At 36.6% G+C, this 22,032-nt stretch overlaps 1 protein-coding gene across 1 annotated transcript in view; it reads left to right on the top strand.

Moving 5' to 3' along the window:
* LOC139685807 (centrosomal protein of 290 kDa-like) overlaps nt 1–22,032 on the top strand; it is a 53,020-nt gene that overhangs the window by 8,260 nt on the left and 22,728 nt on the right. Inside the window, exons 5-7 of the mRNA XM_071582925.1 lie at nt 1,329–1,457; nt 8,295–8,368; nt 9,755–9,907. Of these exons, the coding sequence (XP_071439026.1) occupies nt 1,329–1,457; nt 8,295–8,368; nt 9,755–9,907 (356 nt within the window). The remainder of the gene's footprint in view (nt 1–1,328; nt 1,458–8,294; nt 8,369–9,754; nt 9,908–22,032) is intronic.

Raw genomic sequence — 22,032 nt, 5'->3', positions numbered from 1 at the left:
GTAAAGAAACGTAGTGTTAACCACTGTGCTGAAGGCGCTTGTTGTGGACTATCATCTCATGGATGCTTGGGCTGATTACGGGAGTAGAAAGTGGATTCTTATAATTCTGTCATCTAGACCATCATGTCGCCTCCAGACTAAATCAAATCTATGGGTATGAGGAAAGTGCGTGTAGTATGGTGAAAAATATTGTAACTGTGCCCTCATTCTTCAACATACGTCTATGAAGATGACACAATATCTCAAATGGCCACCCTACACCATATTGGAGGTGTGACAATGCACTCCTCCATTGCAAGGACTGTTGATATAAAGTGAGGTACCTATTTGTTTATCAGCTGCGCTTAATCGAATTCAGAGGTGGATAATTATCATGTGGGAGCAGATAAAGGAGAAAATTGTATCATGCCATCACCTACCAAGCCTTAGTGAGAAGAAATTCTCTTTCAGGAACTTGAGATGGTTATTATGCCTTTGGAAGTCATGGAATTGTGACTAGAATGGAATGAGAAGGGGTTATGCCAATGACTCTTCTGCTGCTAATCATATTGTCAAATGGGCTGTGGATCTTGGGTGACACTTGGCCAGCACATGAGGGACTATTTCCTATATTAACATATGCCAAAAATGAGAACCTAAGGTAATGACACATAGTTTTTGCAACCCCCTGGTACCATCATAGATGTGAATTGAGAACTACTAAATCAGCCAATCACTGTCTATGATATACTCAAGGTACATGGAGATCTTAATAAAAATACATCACCCAGTCTTGATGGCATAACAGCAAAGTTTGGTATGAAGTTCTGGGATATCCTCCACATCTCTTTTAGGAAAATGGCTGGCAAATCCTCCTCCTGTGGATTACAACCTTGATTGACATCAACCACAGTCATCCCACTCATTTCCAACACTCTGAGAGTCAAGTGCATTGACAAATGCTGTCCTCTCTCATGGTCTCTAATGAACTCAGGCAATGAAATTATTTCTTACCTCCTCTCAAACAGATTCTTAAGAGTTATTGCGTCAGTGGTGTTAGAGGAGATGTCAAATTGTGAATCTGGGCCCACCCTCTTTTATGCCATCTTCATCATTTGAGTTGCGGCATGCTATCATAACAACTTGATGTTCTGTTAGTATTTCTCTCACTGAGCAGCAAAAGGCATTTGATTGGGTGAGCCATTGTTGGTCATGGTTGCTGCATCTCTCATATCATTCATTCTCTTTGAAAAGGTATCTAGCCCAGTTTTCCTTTATCTGGTCAGCTGTACTCCCTTGCCGTCCAACCAGCTGACTTAAAATGATTATCTCTGGTGTCTGTTTGCCAGGAGGTAGCCGTCTCATCATCAGAACCTATGCTGATGACATGAAAATATTCATTAACCAGGACACATACTATGCCAAAATCTTACGTTTACGGAAGCTCGAGGTTCAGGGTACCAAGTTCAAGGCCAAAAGTCAGAGATTTTGGGCTGGTGCTTAAAAGAAGAGGCAGGATATACCGCTATTAGACTTAAAATGATCATGGGGCTGGGGGTGAAAAATGATAATGATATTGACTATCGAGTCATCATGATAGTTATTTTATATGTATGTATGAGTGTCTACATGTATGTGTGTTTCTATATATATATATATATATATATATATATATATATATATATATATATATATATATATATATATATATATATAAAATATTTTCGAAATGGAACGCTCTTCGGCAACACACAAATATATAAAAACACAGATGTAGATTTTTAGAATATAAAGACACAAAGAAAGGACACTCACAATTTGTTATTTACGTTTCGACAGCATGGCTGTCGTCTTCAGAATGGCGTTCTCGGGGAACAGCGGAGAGGATGTGCGGGGGAGAGGTGGGGGAAGGGGAGGTAAAGGGACCAATAGGAAATGAACAAGGGGGTGGGAGGGATATGTTGGCAGCCAATTGATGCATTCAGTGGGCTTGGTTCAGCCCGGGCGGTTTGAATGATTGGGCCACCCAGATATGCGCCATCTCGCGGGTTCTCACCTCTATTATACTCGCAGATTTGGGAAGGATATATATATATATATACATAATTATACATACATATATATACATACATATAGAAATATATATACATTTGTATATATATAGATTATATATATACATATATGTGTGGGTCGCGGTAGTCCAGTGGGTAGAGCGTTGGACTGCTGAACAGAGGGTCCCGGGTTTGATTCCCGGGCAAGGCACTCTGGGCACCTGCAGCTCTACCCAAGCTAAAGTCATTTTTCAGGTACCAGGTCTTCCTGGGAAACCATAACCGGCACAGGGAAAGGAACTGGCCCCCCTACCCTGATGTGTGAATTTCACACGCCGTATAGGGCTTAGTACTGGGTGATCCCTACCATCACCTACTAAACCGACCTTCGGGTTGATTACTGTGTTTATGGTTTATATACATTATACCACTACATATATATATATATATATATATATATATATATATATATATATATATATATATATATATATATATATATATATATATGTAGTGGGGCAGCCAGTAAGTGATGGTGTCACGTTAAAAACACTATTGAGGAAGGCAATGGGAAACCACCTCAATTATCATTCCCAAGATAAATATGATGGTCACTACAGAGATTTTGAGTCCTGGCAACTACGGGGCTAGGACTCGACCCACTTGGCCGTGTATTGTGCCCAGCAGCAGGGGAGACAAGGCTTCCGCGGTCGTCATCCCATGAAACCCTTGCAAGGGAAAACCAGCAGCATCAGGACAGAAGACGCAGGAGAAGAAGACCAAATTAGTTGGAATAGGAATGTGGAATGTTAGAACAATGATGAGGACAGGGAAATTGGAGAATGTTAAGCGAGAGATGGAAAGGGGAAATATAGATACTTTAGGTCTGTGTGAGGTGAGATGGAAGGATAGCGGAGATGACTGGAGATGAGAGCCAATTAGGGGTTGCCATAATGTCAAATAAAGACCTAGGAAGAAGTGTAGTCAACATAGAACGAGCAGCGGGTAGAATATTATTAGTAGAGATAAAAGTAGAACCAACGAACTTGGTCATTGTTCAGGTATACATGCTGCCGGGCATCCATATGGAAGAAGAGGTCGATAGGATATATGATCAGTTAGAGGACATAATCGCGTGTGTTTCTGGTGGGAAACATTTGATAGTGATGAGGGATTAGAATGTAATGGTAGGCGAAGGAAGAGATGGCGCAGAGGTGGGGGACTACAGTTTAGGCACGAGGAATGACCACAGGGAGAAAGCAGTTGAGTTCTGCAGGAGACAGGGGTTAGTCATCACCAACACTTGGTTTAGACACCACAAAAGACGCAGGTATACATGGAAAATGCCAGGTGACTCCGAAAGGTATCAGCTAGATTATATTCTGGTTAGACACAGCTTTCGGAACAGTGTGATAAATTCGCACAGCTTCCCAGGAGCGGATGCGGACTCTGACCGCAATCTAGTTGTTATGATATATAGCGTCCATGTCAAAAAGATATGGCAGGGGTGGCGGGTTAGAAAATGGAATGTAGAAGTATTAAATGGATTGAAAAGAGGGAGTACCAGCCAGCTGTAGAGAAAATCATGGAGGATGGTAAAGAGCTGATTGCTATCGGAGAAAAATGGGAATGTATAAAGAAAGGGTTATCAAAAGCTGCAAAAGACACTATTGGAACCGTTAACGTGAAAAGGACTAGGACACCATGGATCACGGATGAGATGATTAAAAAGATGGATGAGAGGAGAAAATAGAAGAATGTAAACACAGAGTTGAGCAAAATGATGTCCAAAGAGTTAAACAATAAATTGAGGCGGGTAGCAAATAAAGCAAAAGAAGCATGGTGGAAGACGCAGTGCGAGGATATGGAAAGTTTGCAGAGGAAGGGTGAAATTGGTGACCTGTACAGCGAAGTTAAATCTTTATCAGGAATAAGAAAAGAAGATATATGCCAACAGTTAGAGAGAAGGCGGGTAAGATAATAGTTGACAAAGGAAAGACCCGAGAGAGATGGAAGGAATATATAAAAGAACTGTGTAGTAAAGAATTTAGATGAACAATGTTGGACATAGAAGTGGAACATGACGTTGAGGAAGATAGCTTAGGTCCAGGCATACTCGACGATGAGATAGAAAGGGCATTAAGGGAAATGAGGCCATGGGGGTGGATAACATTCCTGCAGAACTACTAAAAGCTTTAGGAAAATGTGGGAGGAAGAGGCTATATGGGCCGATTTGTAGTATCTATGAGGAAGGAATCTGGCCAGCAGACTTTGTGAGATCAGTTTTAGTTCCTATTCCAAAAAAGGTAAAGGCTATATCATGTGAGGACTACAGGACAATAAGTTTGATATCCTACGCAGCTAAAGTTGTTCTCAGGATGATCAACAAAAGGATAGAGAGTAGGGCAAATGATTACTTAGGGGATGATCAGTTTGGGGATTAGGAAGGGGAGAGGTACACCTGATGCCATTGCAGCAATGAGATCACTAACCGAGAGAAATATAGAATACAATCAGGAAGTATTTGCCTGTTTCGTAGATTTCAAAAAAGCATTTGATAGAGTAAATTGGGAAAAACTAATGAGTATATTGCAGAAAATAGGAATAGATTGGAGGGAAAGGAGGCTAATCTGCAACCTTTATATGCCTCAGACTGCTCAGGTGCGAGTGGGGAATGGGGAGTCAGGATGGGCAGTGTTAGGAAGAGGTGTAATGCATGGTTGCCCATTATCACCATTGATATTCAGCGTATATGTGGAGGAAATGATTAAAGAGGCATGGGAAGAACTGGAGGTAGGAATGAAAGTCAGTGGGGAATTCATAAAATCAGTTAGGTTTGCTGATGACCAAGCTTTAGTTTGTCAGTCAGCCAAGGGGCTGCAAGCATTGCTGAGTGAATTGGAAATTCAGTGTGACAGATATGGGATGGCAATCAATATTAATAAAACAAAGGTTATACGATTTTCTAGAAGGAAAAAGGCAAAGCTAAACATTAAAATAGGAGGGCAAAAACTAGAGCAGGTAGAACTGTTTACGTGTCTCGGAAGTGTTTTGGACCAACACGGTCAAAGTAGTGAGGATGTAAGGAGAAGAATAGCGCTAGGCAAAGAGGCTTTCACAAGGAGGAGGAAGTTGATGATAGGGATGTTGAGTAAGGATGTTCATAAAATACTCGTCAAAACTTTGATGTGGAGGGTAGTTGTATGCGTCGAGGAAACGTGGTCATTGAAGCAGGAGAATAAACGTAGATTGGAGGCTTCTGTAATGTGGGTGTGGAGAAGGTGAAATGGATAGAGAAGAAAAAAAATGAGGAAGTACTTGGAATGGTGGGCGAAGAGAGGGGTTTGTTGGGAAAAATCCTATGGAGGTAGGAAAAATGGAAGAAGGGCATATTGATCGGTAGTGGGATGTTGAAGACTGTAATATAGGGGAGAATGTAAGACAAACAAGGAAAGGGTAGGAACAGGATAGGGATGTTGGCTGGGATGAAGGTAGGAAGGAAGTGCTCGGAGATGAAGAAGGGCCTGATGTAGCCTAGGTTGCTGGATTGTGTTTTATTAGGATTCACAAAATATTTATTTGGTGGTTGTGTCCACCAAATAACTATTTTGTAATAATATATGTATAATTATATATATATATATAATAATGTTATATATATATATATATATATATATATATATATATATACATATAATTATACATATATTATTATAAAATAGTTATTTAGTAGTGTTATATATATATATATATATATATATTTTTGTGTATGTATGTATAAGTCTTACTTGAAGAAGGCCAAAAGCTTAAACAATTTACCGAGTGAGTGTCCTTTTAAATGTTACAATGTTATTTGTGTTCTATTGCGCCGTCCCATTATTATACTGCTCGTGTGAGTGTTTCCGTATAATCGATATATGTGTGTGTTTGTGCGTATGTATGTATGTATGTGTGTGTGTGTATATATACATATATATATATATATATATATATATATATATATATGTATGTATATATATATATGTATGCATATATGCATATACATATGTATATCAAGCTTATGTTAAAGTTTCACGGATGTGAATAATAATAAACGAGGTCTGTCCATTAAATACGCAAACTGAGGCCATTAAAAGTTTATTAGATTTTGTCTCCTTCTCTCCATTCGTTGGTATGCACTTATTCCATCCTATTTCCTCCTTCAGGAAGAAATTCATGATGAACAACACCTTCGACATCAAATAAAACCAGGAGCATGACTTTGATTTTTGATCAGTTTTTTCTTGATTTTTTGGTTTGATTTAAGCCACTTGAAAACTGGTGTTTTCTTTAGAACATCACACCATATACAGCTGTCAACATTTCAGTAATTTCTGGATAACTTTTACCGAACTTCACCAAAAACTTGATATTGATTCGTTGCTCCATGATTTCATCAATGTCCAGTTTCGACAAACAGTAAAAACAAGGACAACATAAACTAACATAACTGGCAGCAAATGCACAGTTTGACCTTCCGCCAAGCACAGACTGCTCATTGGTCTCAGGCAACTACTGCCGCTAATGGGCGGGGCTATAGTCCACATCATGGCCGCCAGGTTGCACCAGTTTGCATATTTATTGGATAGACTATGTATATCAAGATAGCCAACAAGGGTGAACTCAACCCCTGTAATCACTCCATCATGGGGTGTGGCATGATGCATAATTGCGCCCCAGGCAGGTGTAGGGGTGCAACCCACTCACCTCTACAGGCTGACCCCCACGACATATATTTCTAGTCTTCCAGTTCCGTATGAAAGAATGTTGTCAGACCTATTTTACTTGCTGAGATCTCCAGTCTATGAAACGTAATACTCATTATTATTTAAGTTATTTTACTGACTTGGTTCATATTGAAATTGATAGCTGAGGAAGAACGGCTGACTTTGTGTCTGGAAATCAACTATTCCAAGGGCAAGTTTAAGAAACCGCTCAAAGTTTCAGTCTCTTTTCAAAATTTTTGTTTAGCATCTGTCAAAAGTAGTCCACTCAAGAGATCAAGATAAAATTGAAACAAGGCAAAAAAACTTGAGGGGCCTAGGTATGAGTTTAGCATGAATGTCTGTAGAAAAACCTCTTGACTGCAGAGGTAACCACCCATTATGCTCGGTGTTGATGGAGTCTTTTGTTTGAATTGCAATTGAAATATGTAGTTCTATTTTCTTAAAGGAGATATCAAAGCATCAGATTGGCCTGTTGACAAGAGAGTTAGAGGAGTCCTCTCCAAAATCAGCATTTGATGAAATCACCAAGCAGCATAATGAACTTATCATAAAACATAGGAATTTTGTGCAGATGAATAAGCATTCTGTAAGTATCTTCGGTATTGAATTTTAAATTAACATTAAGCATTAATGTAAGTTTACCAAGAGTGATGGGATATAATCTGGGAGTAGTCTTTTTAATAGTTTTCAGATTATTCAAATTTGAGTTTGGTGGGTTACTCATTGGATGTATTAGCATGAGAAACATGAAAAAATGATATTCTTGTTACCTGGGACCAGATAACTTGCTTTTGATATTGTAATTTGAGTGACTCTATAACACATTCATTTAGATGGCAAAGTTGTTATTTGGTGGGAAGAAAATCAACTTTCGATTCATTACTTTACACGTGTATCTCAAATTGCTAGGTGCATTATCAAGACGTAATATCACATTTCTCCATTGATTAATCATCTTGGAGTTGAAATCGTTGAGACAAGACATGCAATGCTTGAGCAGAGAGGTGATATTTCTGTTAGTATATAAGTTTCACAGCAACCACATTTGAGGTGAAACTGAATGCGCTATATTGTACACATTTATGATATTTATTGGAATTTTTTTAGGAAGTGCTGTATAGGAATTAAAGTTCTCCTGCTTACTACTGACTTAAAACATTGTTATTATCAAAATTTGTAATTAATATCCTATATTCTATGCCAGATGAGTGAAAAAATATGAAATGGAAGTATTTTTCCTGCTGAATCAACTTGCAACTTATAGAACAAATTCATAGGACGGGACCTCTTGGTGTTGGGGGTCTGGCAAGGAGTCGTGGTGGCATTGAGTCTTCCCCAAAGCAGATAAGGGGATGAGGCAAAGGGGGAAGATGGGCTCTCCCATGATTCATATCCCCCAGTGCCAACTCCAACCCCTCCATCTCGCCACCCCTTTCTTCCTAATGGTATGGAACCTCCGACTCTCAGTCTATGCAAGCTTCCTCTTGCTCTTTTACAGCTGCAAGTGTGGGTGGGGGCAAGGAGGAGGGTGTTCCCAGTACTGCCCTAGCCTTGCTCTCCTCAGGCCTATATGTATGCAACCAACCATGCCTCTTTTTACCACATGTAGCTCCTATAAGACTCTTAAGTCAATGTATGGCACGCACAGTGCAGCTTCACTCAATTCTTATGAATCACCATTGTCCTAAAGGGTAACTGTGGTCTCAGGTAAGAGGGGAGAAGTTCAAAAATCATGTATATAGGCCCTGCCAATGTCAATGAAATATTTTCTCTATTCTACTTTGATACAGGGATCACTCAAAAAAAATATTTTGCCTGGCTGGGCTCATATCTAATTTCTTTACTCTCTTTATTTTACTGTTTTTCTTGCATTTTGTGGACCCCTCTGCTATTGACTTCGCACTCTTTCCATGCTTATCTCATCATTTCCCCTAGTCAAATAGCATAAGAGTCATTACTTTCCTGAGCTTTGCTTTTAACAAGATAAAAAGGTATTATGTGAAAACTGATGACTATCTTGTAGGGCATAAATCAAATGCCACTAATAAAGACCTACCACTCTTCCAAGTCAACGATTGACAATGAAAGATATAATTCTCTTTTCCTCCTAGCTGCATTTTAACCTTTTTTCCCCTCTACCCTCCCTCTCTGACCAACACCCCTCCCTCGATCAGAAGGTATATATACCAAGTTTGCTTCTATGAGGACCTACTAATGATTATGTTCAACGTCAAAACCTGGGTCATGTTTTTAAATAAATTGTGTGGAATTATAAAGTCAATAATTTCATTTCAATAAGCTAATGAATTATTTGTTGTATAGTTTAAGTATGCATTTGCTCGCATAAGGGGGAATATAAAATTCTCAGGGCTTATGAATGCATGGAAAATGATAATGGGAAAGAATAGATAGTGCAGAACTGTTTGAATTAAAACATTAAATATTATTTACAACTTTTGGTTTTGTGAAATCATAAACTTTTGAGAAAACCGAGGTATTTCAAACTTGTATTTTTATAATCGTATAGTGAAGTTTCAAAGCATTTACTTTGCTTTACAATTGTAATTTTATTAAAATTTTGAGGTTCTAAGAAGAGAGTAGCATGGATAACTTAGAGTTTACTGTATAACTGAATAACTTCATGCTCAATTTCGTATATTGCTCAGTGAGAATATATTCCAGAACACCAAATTTTTTTGTCTTTTTCCTTATAATAGCATTGACCACTATCTCTGCTGTCTAGTTGGGTAGGAGAACTATTTCAAAATATCATGAGAAGTAGTATATTGTGCAAAATATATGTCATTTCTCCTAGTTTTTTTGTCACTCAACCATTAATTAATAATAATTGCCATGCCTTCTATTATCACAAGTTTTGCTTGTTTAAGAGTAATTAGCCTTGTTTTTGTTAAATATTTTTAAGTCAGCTCAAAATTATAGTACTTTTTTCTATTACAGGTTTTGTATGAACAAGTGATAATGCAGCAGCAACAAGAAATCGGCATCCTAAGAAGAGGCCTGGAGACCCTTGAGGGAGAATTAAAAAATGTACTGCAGAAAATGCATGTTCTGGAAGCATCACCACCGAAAGAGGATCCACCTAATAGCCAAGTACCCAGCATAATAACCCATTGTCACATTTTAAATTTATTTATGATAAAATTGAGTCCAGAAAGCAATACATAATACACAGTGGAAGCTTGATATAATGAAAGCACACAGTCTCTGCTAAATTGCTCACTATATTGAATTCTCATTATTACCAGTTGATAACACGTTATCCATTGAGGGTTTCATGAGTGAGGAAGTCATTGAATAGTCCTGTTTCAGTCCTTTAATGTAAACAATTTTTTTGTTATTTATTTAAATATACTCTTTTGGTTACTGTCAGAGTTTGGAAACAAAACACTTCTTCTGTTCCAAGTTAGGGTCATTAAAACATTTTGTCTGTCCCTGATACACTCTTTTTGGCCTTCATTAGAATCGCACTTATTGTGGTGTTAGAACACTGAGACAATACCTTTTCCAGCTGCTAATCAAATCAAAATCAATCAAATTGGACAAATTCTGTAATGTCCAGAATTTTAAAACAAATCCATTTAAGAACATTGATGGTGTAATATACCGACAGAAATGCTGTCCTGCTGAAGACAAATGACTCATAAAAAGCACATACACCTGGAAATTACGAACGGGTGGTCGGAAATATGTACTTTTGGCTGTCAAATAATGATTCATTTAACAATTTTCATTTAACAAATGTTGAATCGCTTGTGATATCAAACAAAATCTGTGGGGGCCATGTGGAGTGGGGGCCATGTCTCACCGTTACTGATTTATTTTATAGGTAAATCATAGGCCAATAAACTACTTTGGGCCTTACTAGTGATAATGAGATTCTGATTATATTTATGCCTTACTCATTTTATCAGGCTTCCACTGTATTTTAGAAATGTATACAAGGAGATCATAACAATGTTTCAGCACATTCACTTCTACATGGAGTCCCTCTCACTGTTAACTTATTCATGTCTGACTACAGAGTGCGTCGTAAAAATCTGGGCAAATTCAGCAATGTTTTCAAAAAATTTTTGCTTCAAAAATGAAAATTATGACTTTTTTTTTCAAATTGTTTGTATGATCAAAGACACGAAGTTTATTCACTGTATTCCCCACTTGCTTGAATGATCACCTCCATTCTCAGTCTGAAGCATTTGCAGGCTCATTTTAACATGCCACAGTCCATATCAGCAAATGTCATTTCAATAATGGCTCTCAATCATGCAGAGCTGAGATGTCTAAACTTGTTGATGAAATTTTTGACCATGCTTCACACATAGTAGTCCAATGGATATTAATATGGGTTGTTGGGACTCCGAAATTCTATGGACCAAAACAAATTGACGTCCAACAACCAATTGATATTTTCCCCTTTGTTAAAGAAATGCAGTGGTATGACATCACCCTGACAATGGTCAGGCATCCTGACAATTCACTCCTTCAAGTGAGTTTTCCTTGCCGCTGTTGTAAAACTGCTGTCAGAATTTTCTGGCTCATTGTACTTGGTGATGACATCATGTACCGTTGATCTCAGGTACCTGAAGAACCAAATAATTTGTCGCCAAGCAGCCAGCACACACACTTTCAATAATCATGGCTCTTTGGTTATACTCCGCACTTGTTCTCAGCAGTGCAACCATTCTGAGGTTATGACTGGTCAGTACATACTATATGTCAAGCTTATTTGGGTGCCAATGGCGACCTCTACAAGTAGTGTAAACTATGGAAGTTACAATTTTATTTAATCCGGCCGAACACACCATACCCGGTATATGTTTCTGTTTTACAATAATTATTTATTCACTTGTCTTCCCCGGGTTATCATACACAAGAAAAAAGGGAAAATTTTTCTTTCGCATTCCCCTAGGCTCTTTGTTTCTGTCAATATTTTCATGAATCAGTAGCATAGTGAAACACCGACAGATATGACTAACCTGACCTATTGAATAACCCAAGAGGGATATTCCTAGAAAATATGCCAAGAATTCATGAGAGTGTTTAACGCAACATGAATAGCTGCCATTATTCCGTTATTTACCATGGGTACATGCATACAGTTGAATGCTGATGCAATGACAAGAATGAATACCAAGACAGGCTAAGGAATGGTTTGATGTTAATCATTTACATTTAAATACTAACAAAACTCAGCATATTGTGTGCAGTCTCAAATCAAAAATAACTGTTATTGAAATTGCTAAAATACTAGGAATTTATATTGATACAAAACTTAACTTGGAGACTCACATCAGTCAGACCTGTAATAAACTGAGTAAAGCTGTTTATATGTTAAGAAAGCTCAACTTTCTCATTTCAAATGAGTATCGTTTTACACTTTACCATGCCTTTTTTCAACATCATTTGAATTATGGTGTTGCGTTATGAAGTCATTCCCCATATGTTAAACAAATTTTGCTACTACAAAAGAGAGCTATTCGCTTTCTTGCTAATATACCACCACATGATTTCTGCAAACCTTTTTTATTAGGTATGGAATCATGACTGTATTTAGTTTATATATCTTTAAGGCTCTAATTCATGTGAAAGTTAATCTAGAAACTTACCAATTAAGATCTAACATCCATAAATACTCCACAAAAGGTGAATCAAATCTAAATACTACTTATTGTAGATTTTCATCAACTTACAACACATTTCATACTATGAACATACGACTGCATAACTATCTGCCCTCTCAGTTGAAATCAGACTGTATCCAGAGTTTCAAGGATAGGGTATATACCTGGTTACTTGCTTTCCTCATTGGATGAATTATTTCATGACAATCTTCATCAAATTTAAGAACTTATTTTTATATATTAAGTTATATTTATATTAACTACATTTAATTATGGTTGCACCATTTTTCAACATGAATAAAGTATTGTAATTATAATTATTAATGTGTACAGCATACTTGCATTGACATTATCTAAGAGCCTTTAAAAATTGAGGCTTCACTTGGATGTTTATCTAGGACCTTTCAATCAATTATTAGAATGTCATCTACCTTATTTACATTGCAAATTAAATTAGTAGAAATTTGAAGCTTTGAACAAGTAATAAGCTATTTGAAGCATTTAAGTAAAGCGTGCATGTAACAGGTGCATTTTATACACTTGATGCCTCATTGTGATGTCTCTACTAGTCTTATTAGTGAGATCCAATTTGGAGGAAAACTGCGCCAATATAATAAAAAAGTTGTATATAATTTCTCCATGTAGCATTAAATTATTCATGTTGGCAAATACATATGGTGTATTGCAAAATTTGGGAAAATATGTAACTTGAATTCTTGGATTTTACAGGGTATATTGCTACATGAAAAAATTGCTGAATTAGAAGCCGAAAAACAATTGGTCATGGAAAAAAATAAGATTGCTGAGGAGCTACATCAAATTCTAACAAGTAATTCAATGTTGCTTTTATAATATTTATTTCTGTAACCCATGTTGCTCTATATTTAGAATAGTGATTAACATTTTCAAGGTCATTTAAATTATTAATGTTCATCCCTGATAAATGTAATCAATAAAAATATGCATTCCTCTCACATCAGTGGCATATCTAGTAATTTTGTGGTGAAGGGCCTTGTGCCCAGTAAGTTTACTCGTGTCCCAAAATCTGATTATTTCATAGCATTTACATGCATGGTTGGGTGAATTAATTAGAATAATAATCTCATGATTTTAATAATTCTTCTGGTCTGAGCAATTGAGAGGAAGGACAGAATATGGAAATCATTGAAATGAATTTTATTTTTTTATCATACTTACAATACTATTAACAGTAGCCTGCCCATTAATGAAGGTTTTTAATGGACCTAAATTCTAAGGGCTGTTACACTTCCAAGCTTCACTACTTATTCTAAAATCTTACCATAAAATTAATCTATTATTTAATGCGACATGTCTTCTACCTCCCTTCATTTTATTTTATTTTGGCTTAGATTGCTTTGAGAATGTTTCAGTTAGCCTACTTGTATCCTTGAGAATGAATAATTTTACTTGCTGGATAATTTGATTATTGTATAACATTACACGTCCTCTGTATTTAAGATAATCTTTTGGCTGACCAACAATTTAACCTTGTTGGAATAACATTCCATAAGAGTGAGTTTCTATTGTAAAATATATTTTCAATCGAGTCAAGTATAAAATCTAGCCTGCTGAAGTTAATTTCAGTGATTTAAATTAGGATCAACTCAAAGGTCTGCCCTCAAGTTCATTGAACAAAAGTATTTTACTCCCATGAAAACTCTTGCCAAAAATGTTGTCATTTCTTAAGAAAAAATAAAAACTTGAAACTAAAAATATGATAAATAACTTAATTTTTCTAAATAAGTTAGAAATACCCTTTTAACAACTTCTCATTCTCTCCCCTAGTTCCATGCAGTGGTATCAAACTATATATTATGATATCCCTCTTTCATCTGATTAAATAACATTTTAAATGTTAAGCTTTTTCTAATAAATTATATGCCTTATAATTATAAGTTAAGAGCAAATGAAAACATCAAATTTGATCCTCAAAAAGTTGATTTTGGCTAAATGTATTAATGTTGAGTGGCATACTAACAAGTCTGAGTAATAGGTAAATGTATTAATTAAATTCATGAGTTCAAATTAACTGTGAGAGATGTCTTGACAGTAACTTTAAAGGAAGATGATTTTTACACTCTAAAATTGTTGCATTATAAAATCATGAGGTTTAATTGGTAGGCACTTGCTTTATTTTACGTGTTTCATGTCAGTCACTGAGCGATAATCTTTAAGATTTCTGATTTAGATCAAAGTTACTATATAAATAAGGATTTGATAATAGCAACAAATGAGTAAATATTCTTTTGCCTTTGGCTATTGTAGATTCAGCATATTATTCTTAAATATGTTTAAAGTATTTTTCTTCAATTTTTTCTAATGTTCACTAAATGTTAGAGAAAATGTGAGGACTTCCTTTACTTTCCTTCCTTCATGAAAAGAGTATATTTTAATGAATTATTTCAACTTGCATTTCAGGTCAGCTGGTAGCAATACACGAAAAAAATAAAGAATTTCAGTTTGCCTTGACTTCTTTGGAAAAAAAGAATCATGAGCTTCAATTAAAAGAAATGCAGCTACAGGATCGATTAAATGGATTCATCAATGTTACTGGTCAAGTAAATGCAGTCTCTCTAACTAAAGAGGCGGAGGAAGAAATGGTATAGTGTTCTTGAGGTTGACCCTTTATATTATCCCCATTGTAGTCCATCTCAATTTATTCTTATGGCACATTTATGGAGTATTGGCAAAATATTGACAAGTTTTGTAAAATTAGCATATATAACTGCATATTGAAAACTATAGTTCTAGATATGCATACTACATGCCAGTTTTGGAAGTAGATAATATGTGATTGCAGTCAGTAGTTTGCAAGAGAGCAAAAAACTCCCAAGTAAATGATAAATTTGTACAATGTAGTTCGTTTAGTTTCATCTCACATGTGGTGTTGCCGCAAAACTTAATAAAAGTGGGGCTAACGGGGATGTCGCCCCTCTGCTAATACACACATACATTGTATCTTTCCGAAAAAACTTGGAGTCAACAGGCATTCAACCTTAAGCAGTATGACAGTTTTGCAAAGGCAGAGAAAATGGTTGTTTTTCATACAAATTTTGATAATATCATAATAATAACAGAAACTATGCATAGCATTAAAAAGTTAAAATGATAATAACCTCATGGGATCTTAAGAGAGAAGATTGTAATACAATATGGAATTTAAACTTTAATTCCAGAATTACGATTCAGAACACAGAAACAAGGCGGCTTATCGGCATTTTGGCCCAATGATGTCACATTTCTGGGATTCTACAATGAATAAATGCTGATACAAGTGTAGCTGCTTAATTTTGAATGTAAAAATTCAATATCCTTTGTAGTAATTGTCAACATCAAAACACTTTGATTCTTTTCTTTCTGATCCAAGTAGTTTTTGTAAATTCTAACTTGATAAATCAGGCTGCGTCTTAGGTGCATCTTATGGGCCAGGAAATATGGTTTGTATTATGGTATTAAGGAGTTTCAGGAGGTAAAAGGTGCCTTAAAAAAAATTGTGTGATATTACATTGATATGAAATGTCACGAACAGAAGCAATTATACTGGAAATGTTGGGATGCTGATATGAAAAGTGCCCTCACAGACTGTCGGTAACAAAGAATTTAAGCATTCTGAGAGATCTTGGTTCAAATCCTAGGGAAATTATTTCCACGCAGTGAAATTCCTGTGTTTTTTTATGCACATCAGCAGATGACTCCATTAAAGTTACTTTCACAGCATCTTCAACAGCTCTTTGAATTTGTCAAGTGTTTAAATATTGGCTTTAACCTCACGAATTGTAGTGTAATGTGCACAACTATAATTACTCATAGAATTGTATGCATGGTAATTCAACACAACATTCAGTCTAATTCATTCTCTTGTATAGCCAAACTACTTTATCCCCCATCTTATTTCTTCTGTTTCAGAAAAATGTTGTCATTAAGGATTAATATTAAACCAATTCCAGGGAAAAATTATCCTTAATAATGTGAATAAAATAGCCAGTTGATCCTACCCCATTCTCTAATTTTATATTAATGTAGGAGCCAAATGGCTCTTGGGTCCAGAATTCATGTTAAACCCATGCACCATCATGGGATACAGCTCCTTTGTATTCCATCCCTCAGCAGGAGATTATTTTCAACATCTACAATGAATGTGTCATCAATCTGCTGGCCTAAACAACATTATATTTACCAGGTTTATTTTTTTTCAAAATAGATATATACAATTATATTCTTCTGGAGGTTTATAACCATTTACTCAGTTGATTATTTGCATGCAACTAATTGACTCCAGGCTATTGGTGACCAATCATGGTTGAGTGACTGCCACTAACCTAGGCTTGGAATTAGATTTTGTCATAGTATTAGGTCATATTAATTGGAAGGAAGAACTTCAACACATTCCCAGTTCTATGACTTATTATTCAATTCTGCTTATTCATCAAGCACACTAGATTACTAGGTATATGGCATACTATCTGCAAACCTATGGATGCATTAGGTAAGTTTAAGCAAAGAATAGTAGCAAACAAAATAGAAAATACATACTTTTTGTTGTCGTTCAATGGATTTCAATTAAGGATTTGGCTAACTTGAGAGAAATACTGAATTGAAAATTAGCCCAAATGATTTATAATTCACAAACGAAATATTATTTTAAATCATAGGCATGATAAACTTGATAAAATATTATAACAGATAAGCCTTTATATATATATATATATATATATATATATATATATATATATATATATATATATATATATATATATATATATATATATATATATATATATATATATATATATATATATATATATATATATATATATATATATATATATATATATATATATATATATATATATATATATATATATATATATATATATATATATATATATATATATATATATATATATATATATATATATATATATATATATATATATATATATATATATATATATATATATATATAACACTTAGCACTAGTGGACACAGACAAAAACACAGAAACACACAAAAAAAGAGACTCACTATTTTTCGAATTTTCGGTGGTCGTTGCCACCTTTATCAAGGAGGAGAGGGACAGAACTGAAGGGAATACGAGGGCTGGAGCGATGGATGGAAGGGGAAGGTGGGGAGGGAATTCCGAAGGGACGGGTTTGGAGGGGCAGCGTTAGAAGGGTGGGGAAAATGTAGAAGGTGATGGGGGTGGAAGGGGGATGAAAATATAATTAGAACAGGGTAATTAGTGCCTAATATTGATTCCTGGCCAGTTCCAGGACTCCAAAAGCCAGATGAAGGATTGCTCTAGTGTTTTCAGTTTCAGAGGAGGATCAGAGGGTGGGAGGGATGCTATGATTGATACACTATAGCATTTATCAAAGGGAGTGTTGTGTTCGGAGGCGTGTTTGGGGATAGGGAGCATGTCAATGAAGGAAGAGTTTTTGCATGAGGCTCGGTGGTTGTTGATTCTGATATTGAGGGGTGTGGTGGTTTGCCCAATATAATAGGCCGGGCACAGTTGGCACTTCAGAAGGTACACTACATTGCTAGAAGTGCAAGTAGAGGAGGGAATTGGTGGGAGAGAGTTAAAAAGCGGGTGGGAGAGGGATGGGATTTTGGTTTTGAAAATAGGGCATGTTTTACATCTGGGTTTATTGCAAGGCGTTGGAGTGGTTTTAGGACGGGTTGGGGATTTAAGGAGTGGATTTGTTGATTTGAGGAGATCGGATAGGTTGGCGGGGCGTTTGAAAGTAACTGAGGGGCATTTGGGAAAAAGGTTGGCGGTGGCATTATGATTTTTTAGGATAGGGTAGAGGTCTTTCAGGATTGATCGTATAGATTCTAAGCCCGGGAAGTATGTAGTGCAAATTGAGAGAGGGTGGGGTTCCGCGGTGGAGGAAGGTTTGGGAGTGTACGCATGTTTTCGGATTCTTTTGTTCAGGATTTTTTATAAACCTTCTCCTGTCCAGAATTTCCAACCCGTCTTTCCTCAAGACCCTAAATCCTCGACCCAACCTGTCTCCAACCGAATCCACTGAACTAAAAAGGCTAATTAAGGATCCTAATATCATCATTACTTCCGCGGACAAAGGTTCAACAGTTGTTGTCTTAAATAGATCGGATTACATAACGGAGGTTGACAGGCAACTCTCGGATACGTGCGCATACCGGCAAATCCCCGAAGACCCAAACCCCGCACTTCAGAAGGAACTTATTGAATTTCTCGTGTCCAACGGGCCAAATGAGGGTCTATCTCCTTCAGACCTGGACCTCCTCTCCCCTCCCCACCCACGCACCCCTCATTTCTATATCCTTCCAAAGATTCACAAGCCTGGGAATCCCGGTCGTCCGATTTTATCCTCCCGTCACTCCCCAACTGAAAGAATCTCTGCATTTGTAGACCACTATCTCCAACCGATAGTCCATTCCCTACCGTCATACACCAAAGATTCTTACCATTTCCTGGAAAGGCTAAAATCAACCTCCCTCCCTCCAGATACTGAGATCATTATGGCCACCATAGATGCAACATCCCTATACACATCGATTCCCCACTCAGAAGGTCTCTCCGCTCTCAAACATTACCTCTCCCAACGCCCTGAGCCACACATACCCAGCACAGATTTTCTCCTTAGTCTTTCCGAGTTCATCCTCACCCGCAACTCCTTTTTCTTTAACGACAAATTCTTCTTACAAATCAAGGGCTGTGCCATGGGTAGCAGGTTCAGCCCTTCCTATGCAAACCTCTTTCTTGGTCTCGCAGAGAAGAAATTCCTGTCAAAACAACCACTGAAACCTCTATTGTGGCTCAGGTACATCGATGATATCTTCCTCCTCTGGCAATATGGTACCGATTCCCTGAAAGCTTTCATTTCCGACCTCAATGCTTCGTCCTCTATTTCCTTCAGTTCTACAGTATCCTCCTCCCAAATCACCTTCCTAGATGTAAATGTTACATTAAGAAACCAAACATTTCACACCTCTGTACATATTAAACCCACAAACAAACAGCAATACTTACACTACAATAGTTGCCACCCATATCACACAAAACGCTCCATTCCTTACTCCCTATCCACAAGGGGACACAGAATTTGTAGTGACCCTGATTCCCTTGATTATTTCCTTTCAAGTCTACACTGTTCCCTCCTAAAAAGAGGTTATCCCGAATCCCTCCTGAACAAAAGAATCCGAAAACATGCGTACACTCCCAAACCTTCCTCCACCGCGGAACCCCACCCTCTCTCAATTTGCACTACATACTTCCCGGGCTTAGAATCTATACGATCAATCCTGAAAGACCTCTACCCTATCCTAAAAAATCATAATGCCACCGCCAACCTTTTTCCCAAATGCCCCTCAGTTACTTTCAAACGCCCCGCCAACCTATCCGATCTCCTCAAATCAACAAATCCACTCCTTAAATCCCCAACCCGTCCTAAAACCACTCCAACGCCTTGCAATAAACCCAGATGTAAAACATGCCCTATTTTCAAAACCAAAATCCCATCCCTCTCCCACCCGCTTTTTAACTCTCTCCCACCAATTCCCTCCTCTACTTGCACTTCTAGCAATGTAGTGTACCTTCTGAAGTGCCAACTGTGCCCGGCCTATTATATTGGGCAAACCACCACACCCCTCAATATCAGAATCAACAACCACCGAGCCTCATGCAAAAACTCTTCCTTCATTGACATGCTCCCTATCCCCAAACACGCCTCCGAACACAACACTCCCTTTGATAAATGCTATAGTGTATCAATCATAGCATCCCTCCCACCCTCTGATCCTCCTCTGAAACTGAAAACACTAGAGCAATCCTTCATCTGGCTTTTGGAGTCCTGGAACTGGCCAGGAATCAATATTAGGCACTAATTACCCTGTTCTAATTATATTTTCATCCCCCTTCCACCCCCATCACCTTCTACATTTTCCCCACCCTTCTAACGCTGCCCCTCCAAACCCGTCCCTTCGGAATTCCCTCCCCACCTTCCCCTTCCATCCATCGCTCCAGCCCTCGTATTCCCTTCAGTTCTGTCCCTCTCCTCCTTGATAAAGGTGGCAACGACCACCGAAAATTCGAAAAATAGTGAGTCTCTTTTTTTGTGTGTTTCTGTGTTTTTGTCTGTGTCCACTAGTGCTAAGTGTTATATATATATATATATATATATATATATATATATATATATATATATATATATATATATATATATATATATATATATATATATATATATATATATATATATATATATATATATATATATATATATATATATATATATATATATATATATATATATAAAGGCTTATCTGTTATAATATTTTATCAAGTTTATCATGCCTATGATTTAAAATAATATTTCGTTTGTGAATTATAAATCATTTGGGCTAATTTTCAATTCAGTATTTCTCTCAAGTTAGCCAAATCCTTAATTGAAATCCATTGAACGACAACAAAAAGTATGTATTTTCTATTTTGTTTGCTACTATTCTTTGCTTAAACTTACCTAATGCATCCATAGGTTTGCAGATAGTATGCCATATACCTAGTAATCTAGTGTGCTTGATGAATAAGCAGAATTGAATAATAAGTCATAGAACTGGGAATGTGTTGAAGTTCTTCCTTCCAATTAATATGACCTAATACTATGACAAAATCTAATTCCAAGCCTAGGTTAGTGGCAGTCACTCAACCATGATTGGTCACCAATAGCCTGGAGTCAATTAGTTGCATGCAAATAATCAACTGAGTAAATGGTTATAAACCTCCAGAAGAATATAATTGTATATATCTATTTTGAAAAAAAATAAACCTGGTAAATATAATGTTGTTTAGGCCAGCAGATTGATGACACATTCATTGTAGATGTTGAAAATAATCTCCTGCTGAGGGATGGAATACAAAGGAGCTGTATCCCATGATGGTGCATGGGTTTAACATGAATTCTGGACCCAAGAGCCATTTGGCTCCTACATTAATATAAAATTAGAGAATGGGGTAGGATCAACTGGCTATTTTATTCACATTATTAAGGATAATTTTTCCCTGGAATTGGTTTAATATTAATCCTTAATGACAACATTTTTCTGAAACAGAAGAAATAAGATGGGGGATAAAGTAGTTTGGCTATACAAGAGAATGAATTAGACTGAATGTTGTGTTGAATTACCATGCATACAATTCTATGAGTAATTATAGTTGTGCACATTACACTACAATTCGTGAGGTTAAAGCCAATATTTAAACACTTGACAAATTCAAAGAGCTGTTGAAGATGCTGTGAAAGTAACTTTAATGGAGTCATCTGCTGATGTGCATAAAAAAACACAGGAATTTCACTGCGTGGAAATAATTTCCCTAGGATTTGAACCAAGATCTCTCAGAATGCTTAAATTCTTTGTTACCGACAGTCTGTGAGGGCACTTTTCATATCAGCATCCCAACATTTCCAGTATAATTGCTTCTGTTCGTGACATTTCATATCAATGTAATATCACACAATTTTTTTTAAGGCACCTTTTACCTCCTGAAACTCCTTAATACCATAATACAAACCATATTTCCTGGCCCATAAG

Source organism: Hetaerina americana, unplaced genomic scaffold (genome assembly GCF_022747635.1).
Source record: "Hetaerina americana unplaced genomic scaffold, ioHetAmer1.1.p SCAF_12, whole genome shotgun sequence".
Classification (NCBI taxonomy): Eukaryota; Metazoa; Arthropoda; class Insecta; order Odonata; family Calopterygidae; genus Hetaerina; species Hetaerina americana.
The sequence above is the reverse complement of the archived record's forward strand: the minus strand, read 5'-3'. Positions and strand labels throughout refer to the sequence as shown.